The sequence below is a fragment of the Argopecten irradians genome, chromosome 8 (genome assembly GCF_041381155.1).
Source record: "Argopecten irradians isolate NY chromosome 8, Ai_NY, whole genome shotgun sequence".
NCBI classification, from domain to species: Eukaryota; Metazoa; Mollusca; class Bivalvia; order Pectinida; family Pectinidae; genus Argopecten; species Argopecten irradians.
The window spans coordinates 32,392,727-32,402,832 of NC_091141.1; the positions used below are offsets into that span (position 1 = coordinate 32,392,727).

General features: G+C 32.8%; 1 protein-coding gene across 1 annotated transcript; it reads left to right on the top strand.

Annotated features, from left to right (window-relative positions):
- Positions 1 to 409: 409 nt before the first annotated feature.
- LOC138330119 (uncharacterized) lies at positions 410 to 8,253 on the top strand. The gene is made up of 2 exons (XM_069277494.1): positions 410 to 761; positions 5,064 to 8,253. Exons 1-2 carry the CDS (start codon positions 674 to 676, stop codon positions 5,660 to 5,662), a joined length of 687 nt encoding a protein of 228 aa, XP_069133595.1. The 5' UTR covers positions 410 to 673; the 3' UTR covers positions 5,663 to 8,253.
- Positions 8,254 to 10,106: the final 1,853 nt, after the last annotated feature.

Genomic DNA, 10,106 nt, shown 5'->3' on the forward strand with positions numbered 1-10,106 from the left:
CCATGCATATACTTATCATAAACAGTGGTAGTTATTGTTGACAAAACATAAAACAGTGAAAGAATGAAGTGTTAATTCCATCGTTTGGTGATTTCATTGAACACGTGGGTCGTATAACCGTTACTATGAACAGGAACTGTGACGATTTGTAATCACTAATCATTATATCCGCATGACAAACTCCACGTGCATGTAGTTGTGTATATAGCCAACCCTATCCATCAAACGATGTAAACTAACATTACCGGAAGTGTACACAACAAGAAAAACGCATCCGCGTTGTCTTTTACGGAAAATGGTTAGCACATTAAAACAAGATTTTATTGCCTCGATGTCATTACACTGTAATAACTAGGACCGATTAATGCACTAGCATTGTCGCGGATCGCCAGCCTGCACTCCTGTCTCTACTAATACTCACGCAGGCTATAGTGATGTGTTGTAGGATATAGTGGTAACTGGTGTAGGATGTTTATGTATTTGATACACCGACAACAGGGGAGCTCTGTTCACGCTGGATAACGGAAGCGTGCAGACTCAAAACGACGTCAATAACTTACAACTAGAAGCTTTGATTCAAATTCCAATAGTATAGATTTATAATTCCACTTTAGGACTTGTGATTTTTTTGTGAAAATAATTAAGTTTAAAAAAAAAGTAATTATTTGTGGAGATGGATTATCTACGAGTTGCACCTACTTGCTTCAGACTACTTCTTATCGTGGTCACGGTGCTCATACTGTATTCTCCATGTTGTCGTGGTAAGTTAACATTTTATAATATGTTGTTTTTATTTTTTTCATTTCCATCAATTTTTTTCATAAATCTTATATATATTGTCCCTCATCTATTGGGATTTCAGTAAGTTAAATAAAACAACTAAGATATACATGCTTATATAACTTTTCTTTTTCGATAAGAACAGGGTTTTTATTGAGAATATAATTTGCTAGGGTCACAAAATGCTAGAAAAGTCCAGGCTGGGGTCAGAATATCCCAATCCTTCATATCCATGTATGAAAAAAGTGTTTATTTCTTTATACAAAAAGATGTCAACCGCAAACTGCAAGTCAATTATCCGTTATTTGCATTTTTTAAAGTCAAACCAGCATATTTTCTGATAATAACGTTGAATTTGTTGAGAAATAGTAATAATTTTGTTGACTCAGTGACGTCCCGAAGTTACATGGGTAGCCATGTAATACAGCTTCAACTTATATGAGTGTCTCTCATGGAATAAACCAGTTTTACACGCGTAGGTATGTGAGGTATATGATACGACTCTGATTTTAAATGTAACACGACTAAAACAATACGCGTTATTTCATTGTCTTTATCAATGTAAAATTCAGCATTATATAATATGAGAAACAAACTAAGTTTTATAATCAATGGTTGTTATGTTTCTATCCGGACTTTTGATCTATACATTGTTGAAATTGCTTCTCTAGTGCTCTAGTTCTTAACACATTGAAAAATTCAGAAACGTTTGGCTAAAGTTAGAATGTATTTTGATTGGTATATCAACAGTTAAACCAGCAAGGTATGGAGAGATGAAACAGCTAAATGATAAAGTGTGAAAATTTCATGGTGGCGCATATTATTATAATAGGAGAGGAAAAAAGGTAACAGTCAGACTGGGATTCGAACCCTGGACCCCATAGCACTAGTCTAATGCTCTATTGACTAAGCTACCTATGATCGACCTAGTCAAATACATTATGTAGCTACATGTCCTCTTGTATTCCTGCTAGTATTAAAAAGAACAAATAAAATCAAGAAAGATAGATTTCAAATATATATATATTGAATCGCCAAACGGTATGGGCATACATTTCGATTACGTGTCCCATATATTTAAGAGGCATGATCAGTGCATTTCAATAGGAGCACGTGTGGTTGAAATTTCAACCAATGTTGTTTGCAAAATTTAACGAACAGGGAGACAAGGTTTATTATATAAAGTTAATATTGAGAGAAATATCATCATAAATATGATGCACGATTGTAGAGAGTATTAAATACTATTGCCTTCGAATACAACATCCAATCTCTGTTCGAAGCATTAAACTTTGAGGGGAGTCGTTGTTTGAGATATATCTGAAATGTTTATAAATGTTTGCGTTTCATAACTTGTTATGAATTTTTTTCTAACTGGAAGGTAATTTCTATCTTCAAGAATTCAAGCTTATTGTACAAATCCATTTTTGTCTTTGAAAGAACGCTTCGGGAAACTGGACAATAACACTAACGATAGAGGCAGCAGTATGCCTCATTTAGTCCTTTGGCAGCACTAGGGGTCACCAGGTCACCAGTAATGTCAAAGACCAAATAACAAAAATGCTGAGAACATAGATCGGAAGAAAGGAAGAACAAAAAAGAAAATCTCTAATGTCATTTTTGAGAAGGGAATGGCGTAGGATTTACATGGATGGTTCAATACTAGTTTCCCACAAGTCGAACCATAAAAAATTTGGTATTATTGATAGGTGACAATAATTGCAAAAAAGACGAGCAGTTATAGGCAGTATACATAACCATTATGACCATTTTATTGGATGAAACCAATGTATTTGTCACGACGTCAAATATTGCACGTAGTCAGAAGTAACGCAAGAGCTGTTAACAGAATCAGTGTTGAGAATAAGTGTAAACAAATATCATTATTGAGATAACGTGCGACAGGTATTGTGTTTCAAATGTTTATATATTGACATCGATCAATCGATTTTTAAATACGAATGTCTGTTATCATAGTAACACACTTTTCTTATTCTATTTATTTATTAATTATTTAGATATTTATTATCAGTGAGATTAGATATCTGTTTAATTTTTATTTTTTCATTATTCATTTATTATTTATTTATTATTATTTATTTTCTATTTAACTATTTAATTATTCATTTAGCTATTTATTAATGTATACCTTTTTTCATTTATTCATGTATTTAGCTACTTATTTATGTATACCTTTTTATTCATTTATTCCTTGTGGTCAATGTCACCAACATACATTTCCTGTTTTGGATGTAACACGAATGGTATGTATAACACTATAATGCTATAACATACATTCAGGAAACAATATCATAAAATCTTATTGGTGGAGATGAATGTAATATGTCAAGGTCATATTCATGATCCTCCTTGCGTTTGTCATTTGTATTGATATGTGTTCTATGTCTATTGGGTTAAAGCGTCTATTGAACGTTGATTGTTGACGGAACGATAAATTGATGTGCTATGGCGACAGTAAGGGTCGACGTTGTTGACGAGTTGGATGCGTTAAAGATGACACTCGGGATAATAAAGCAGATATAACATGTGCGAAGGGGCGGCATTTTTATATTCCTATATCGAATTAGATAACATTGCTGACCTCAGCAAAATATACACTGCTACCCTTTCATTAGTAGAAAACATTCACATTTTTTTCGGGATCACCTCACGATGTATGTAGTGTATCAAGTGATGAACGCGATTTTTATGTATTATTACTACTTCACATTTAGGACTGCTAATGAAATTCTAATGATTATTCATGTAGTTAATTATGCAGGGTATCAATTGATGAACGCGATTTGTATGTCTTCTTACCACTTTACATATTGGACAGCTAAAAAAATTCTAATGATTATTCGTGTCGGTTAATTATTCATGTATCAATTGATGAACACGATTTTTCATGCATCAATACCGCTAAACATACAGGACAATTATTACTTATTCGTATAGTTTTACTATACAGGGTATTATCAAACAAACTCAGTATATACTGGCTCTTAGCAAATGTAAAAGAATGGGTAAAACAGATGTATTGAAAAACGCGCTTCTCAAATAAAATAATTCCAATATATCAAACAATCGAATATATCATGCTAAATTGTAACTTCATGAAGTGAGACAAAAAGAACATGCCTTGTACTCATACCGTAAAGAAGGCAAAATTATATTATGTTATATGCTATATAGTTATCCATTAAGTAATTAACTTCATTATACAACACTCGAAACGAGTTCTTCCCTTCCATTAAATACATAATTACTTCTTGTACTTATGATTGCTTAAACTCCTTAGTCATTGTCCTCTATGAGTTATAAGCCATTTATCCATTTGTACGCTGTCCTTGGACGATGGAATGTTACACGGTTTGTGATTGGCTGAATAGACTAATCATGATAACTCGTCATGTGGTATAAAGTCATCTCCATGTTTATTCGTCATTAATGTCAACCCAGACGATCTGGGGACCGGGATTTCCGTGTTTCTTGTCATCTTTGTGTTTATTAGAGATATTTGACATTGTATGTGTATCAAAGGCCTTTTGTATTTGTTTATCGTGACCTGCGTCAAAATGATGTTCTGTGTGTCGTGATACTGTAAATTAACTTTCCTTTGCGTGCGGTTACTTTCGCGATTTTCGCGTTCCAAATAAATTTGCAAAAGTTTACCTTCGCGAATCATATATTGAGAGAATTATCATTGAATTGTAAAATCCGCGAATATCAATCTTCGCGAACTTGTTTTGAAATTGAAATCGCGAGTTTTAATACCCGCGAAAGAAATTTGGTTCACAGTAAACAGATAAATAAATTGGATACTACCTGCTTAATAAGACCACTTTTCTAGGGTCCCAAATGATCGATGTTAACACAATTCAACCTGTGTATAAAAACCACTTGGCTGTAAAGGCCAGTTTTGAGTGATCTTTATATATGATATAGGTTTGACTGTTTAACATAAAATACTAGTATAAGATAGAAACAAAATAAATCAAGTGATTGATAGTAATTAATACATGTCCTGGTTTCCGCCAATTTATAATATGCACGTATTTTTTGTCTTCAAAAAGAGAACATTAGATATTATTTCAGATTGAAATGACATGAGTCTTTTGACAGTAAAATACCCCTGAATGTATCTGCTGTTAATAAATTTCAGAATGCGTCATATGTGAATAAGATATTGACGTATGGATAAAAAACGATTTGTAAAAATAATAAAAAAATAAAAGCATAAAACATTGCTCTTGATAATATCATCGTTTCTCTTATTACAGGTTCAGTATCGGGGAGAGCCGCAGTTTCGTCAAAAAATAGAATCCACAAAGTTAGTTCCAGTATAATGACGTCATCGAAAGGTAGCATTATACAGAAGACCAAACGCCCACCGGAAGTTGTGCATCGAACGAAAATCGTCCCATCCTCCCGCGCCACTTCCTGTCTGAAACTTCAATGTCCGGTTTCCACACCAAAATCTTGTCGCTATCTCACTGTTGTCCTATTAAGTGGAGGAAAGCGATGTCGCCAATGTACTATTAAAAGATCAAGAAAATGTCGTATTTCTAAGCCAACGAAGACGATATTTACGCCAACAAAGAAGGTCTTCAAGCCAACAAAGAAGGTATTTAAGCCAACAAAGAAAGTCTTCAAGCCTGCGAAGAAAGTCTTCAAGCCCGCAAAGAAGGTTTTGAAGCCCGCAAAGAAGGTTCTTCCAAGAAAAATAAAAACAATTTCAAATTCCTCCAGAATAACTCCAGCTCAAAAATCCAGAAATGTATCGTCTGCCAGGATAAAACAAGCCGCCATTAGGAAAAGGACCAGGGCAAAATTGAATAATTTTGAAGGACGATGGGTAAAGGGTTTTTCAAGTGATTAATGTTATGGATGGTTTCAGCATTGTGCCAGACATTATGATAATGCAGACTATTTTTATGATCTATTTATGTAATAATTGATGTGAATGACTTTCGTCATTGTGAATGATAAATATCCGTTGATAGGATTACTTTCACTTGTACTTCCTAACACATGTGTACAGCATGTATCTTCATATTCTGAGAATTTGTAAATCATAAATGACACCAAACTGATTTCGTGTATTTTACGGGCTATGAAAATTCATAGCTACGAACATTGAAATAAAAATTTTAGAACGTAACATAATTGTTTCAAAGGAAATAATTTATATTTTTTGCAACTCAAAACGTCTTTATTCTTCCACATTTTCGGCTACATAGCTTTCATGGGGGAACACTCTGCAGCCTACTCGATATCTCACCATCTTGATTTTAAACAACTTTAATAACATGATAGTTTTAAGTGATTTAAAATAAATATGGTAACTTGAAGGTGAAGCTGCAGATTGCCTCTTTGACGAAGGCTATGTAGAATAAGATTCTAGATCTTGAAATTGAGTCTTCTAGACTAACATATCCACAAATAATCGTGACGACATTATATGTTTTCACTTGGGCACACACAGTACATAAAGAGGAAATTATATACTTTCATATAAATTATATACGATAAAATCATATACTTCTGTCTAATTTATATATCGCATGCTTATTGAATTGGACTATATAATTTACTTTTTGAAGTCTTATATGTTGATTTATCCTATTACCCGAACTTAATCGATAATATTTATTTGTTTCTTGTACCGTACCACTTAGCTCCGATACGGCGCATCACAGATTATTCATTTGTAACTGAACAGTTTTTTTTTCATTTTAATCAAGACCTAGAGAATATAAATACTTAAGGAATGTGTATAAGCAATGAATTTCGAAGTATTTTGAAGTTATTTAATCATCAATTTTATACCCGTGATTTTGTTAAGAAGAACAATTCTAGTTTATTTCGAAACGTATCTTCCAAGTGTGACGTGCCAATAAAGTTTACCTGGTACAGAAATACCATGCTTTCTCTCGTCTTAAAACAATGAAAATTCTTTTTCAAGATAATAAATAACTGCTTACGAACTGAATTTAAATCCTTTCCATAACATGCTCTCGAGGCTGAAAAGTTATGAAACAACAGCCTAACAGAGACATGAATATCAATATCCTCTCAGCCTTTCTACCTGAAATGTGAAATGAATATGTGTCTTATTTCGAATTTTAGTCCCTTGTTGAAGACATCATGAAAATATGAAAATGACCAACCGCTAATTTCCAAGACCGACTTGGTGTGAAAGTTAAGTTAAGTAAATTGGTGAAACCGCAAAACTTTAAATTCAAAACTTTAAAGCCGTTCATTAAATATGTTGATAATGAATGTGTGGGTATGATTAGTGTATGTAGGCGTGTGTGTGATTGTGTGTGTGATTGTGTGTGTGAGGGTGTGTGTGTGTGTGTGTGTGTGAGGGTGTGTGTGTGTGAGGGTGTGTGTGTGTGAGTATTGTGAGTGTTACATATGTGTTTGTGTTATCGCTAATACACACGCTATACCTTCCTGATTTATTTATTTATGACACCATACATGACGTCTATATCCGTCACCACTGTTGTGCTAACAGGTTGATCATGACCTATACGCCCTGCGGCTAAATCTGCCCACCAAATTCACAGGATTTTAGCGGTAAAGGCGAGTCAGTTATTGATCTGTCAGCAGTGGAAAAACAATTTCCTATAACAACATCTATTATTATTCTCACCTGTACTACTTTCTTGTTCTATATCATACTGTATAAAATAAAATATTCGTGAGTACACCAAATATTTAAAAAAAAAAAACAAATGATGATTTATTTGTAATTATCCTTGTCATTACACCACGAATATATTTATCCACTGCGTAATTTGGAAGTTTCAAACCACGAAAGAAAATACTCACGAATATTTCATCTTGTACAGTAACTTATTTATATATCAAACAGAAACATCTCTTTATATGTATTTCTGATATGACAACCTTGTTAAATGCTTCATTATGATTTTATATCCTACAGAGGCCTGTACGTGTCATTAGTACATGTTGTTTCTGATATGAAAGCCTTGTTTGATATTTCATTAAGAATATATTTATACCTTATGGAAACCTGTGCGTGCCATCAATACTAAAAAAACTACATGACACGTATAGGCTTCCGTAATTTTTCAATAACGCACAAATAAAAGTATTGGTAATGTATAGTTCTGAAATAAGAGGTGTAATACTTTTGTTTTCTTTATTCATATGGACAACTAATTCCTTTTATTGAAATAAACGGGTTTTCGTTTAGAAGTTGAAACGACACATTTAGTCTCGTTCTGACGAATAGCTCTCTTCGTTCAAGAACGGGTTTCATCATAAAAATATAATTTATGAAAGACTGAAATCAGAATTGATGAACCGGAGAATACATAAATTTACACGGGAGCGTTCATATCTGTTCTCCGGGTTGCTTCCAGATGATGATAACACATGCCAGGTTGTAGTTGAAATATGGGCATATTAATTTTTCTATTAAATTCGTTGTCATAATATTGTTGTCGTTGTTGTTTGTTTTATTAGTCTTTTATGGGTCTCCATTACGATTTATCCCCGACCCCGCACCGCATCTTACAAAGTTTATCTACTACTCAACTTCCTCAAAAAGAAATACAATTCTGCTCTGAGAGATAGAGTAGAAATTTTTTTGTGTTATCATAATGTGAAAAGATATCGTTAATATTTCACATTAAAACAAAACATTCAATTTGATCATCTTCAACTAATAAAGTTACTAAGTTAAGATATTTAAAACTTTCCTCGTGCCTATATTGTTTTAAATATTTCACGGCAAAAAATCGCATGTTTTACTTAATTTTTTTTCACGTCTGAACATAAGGTTTACTTTAAGTTTCAAATAGAATTTTACAAACGAAGTGTCATATAAGGTTCTGTTATTATTTCAAGATGTATTGCGAACAGAAAAAATACAAGCCATTTTGAAATTAAGGACAAAATGGGTATATCAAAAACAGGAGCAGGCGAATTAGTGCTTTTCTTCAGGTTCAAAGTTACTTACTTTAAACCAATACCATTATTGAAAAGTTTAAGCTTCTTATTTTAATTCAAGATAAAAATATCAATAGTAATGAATTGCATCCCGAAAAAAGTCCATGACTTTATGTCCTTTACGGACTTAAGTAATGATTGCGCATGCACCAAAAGTTAAAAAAAAAGTTCATATGCTTTTGTGTATATATTTTTTTATTTGCAATTAGACTCATATAAACACGATTATACATCAGTTATTGTTCAAATGATGGGTATTCTTTAAAGATACTCCACCGCCGACAAAGCATAAATGATATTCATCATTTGAACAATAATTGATGTTTGATCGTGTAGGAAAATGTCTAATTAACACAAAAAAAAATAATAATATAAGATAATTTATCTTGCCTTTGGTGCATGCGCAATCAGTATTTCATTCCATATAGGATATAGTGCCACGAATTTTTTTCAGGATGCAATTAATTATTTTTCATATTTTTAACTTAAAGTAAAATCAAAAGCTCAAAATCTTCAATGGTGGTAATGGTGTAAAGTAAGTAACTTTTGTTACTGAAGAAAATTACTAAATCGTCTGCTCCTGCTTTTGATAGTAAAAAAATACCATTTGTCAGCGGTGGAGCATCTTTAAATGTTATACAATATTTACAAACATCGATATTCTTGTCAAAAATTGTATTCAGTACTTTTTACTCAATCAACAACAAAAGTTAATACTATCATTTAAGATAAGATGAACAATCTTGTATATAATATGAATTAGATAAAAAAAATATGCACATATCTTTGTACCTGCAAACAAATACGCTCTGCGGCCCTTACATAAAGCACTTGAAAAGCTAAAACACAAAAAACATCATTTTTATTTGATAATAAATATTTTGACATGCTATGATACTTCACTTATTTTAAAAAAAAGTGTGACCGAGACGCCCATACGGTACAATAATGTGATCCGTTTGATAACCATGCAGTGCGACCTGTCCCCGTAAATTAAGCGTTTTTGTGCCATACATATATCGCCATTACTGTACACCTGCCATTTAAATCGGGAAAGGCGATCGTCGATTTTATTGCACGGAAAAAGTCTTTGATCATGTCAGATACACCATGTGGAGATATTAAATCATCTGTCGACCTTGTTATAGTAAAACGTAGACCGCCTGCCGAATCACCATTCCGAGAAACTATTTATATCATAGGGCATTGTTATAAATAGCTGTGATACATCATTCTGAAAACAAAAAACATTTTATCTACTTGTGTCCTGATGGAATTAGTTAGCATGAATATTTTGTCAAATGGCGTCCCAAGGAAATCACCAACGGGAATATTCC

Bases quoted from the DNA above. Each gene is read 5' to 3' on its own strand.
- LOC138330119 (XM_069277494.1), top strand. From the start codon at position 674: ATGGATTATCTACGAGTTGCACCTACTTGCTTCAGACTACTTCTTATC. The intron at 762-5,063 runs GTAAGTTAACAT...CTCTTATTACAG, and splicing joins GTATTCTCCATGTTGTCGTG to GTTCAGTATCGGGGAGAGCC.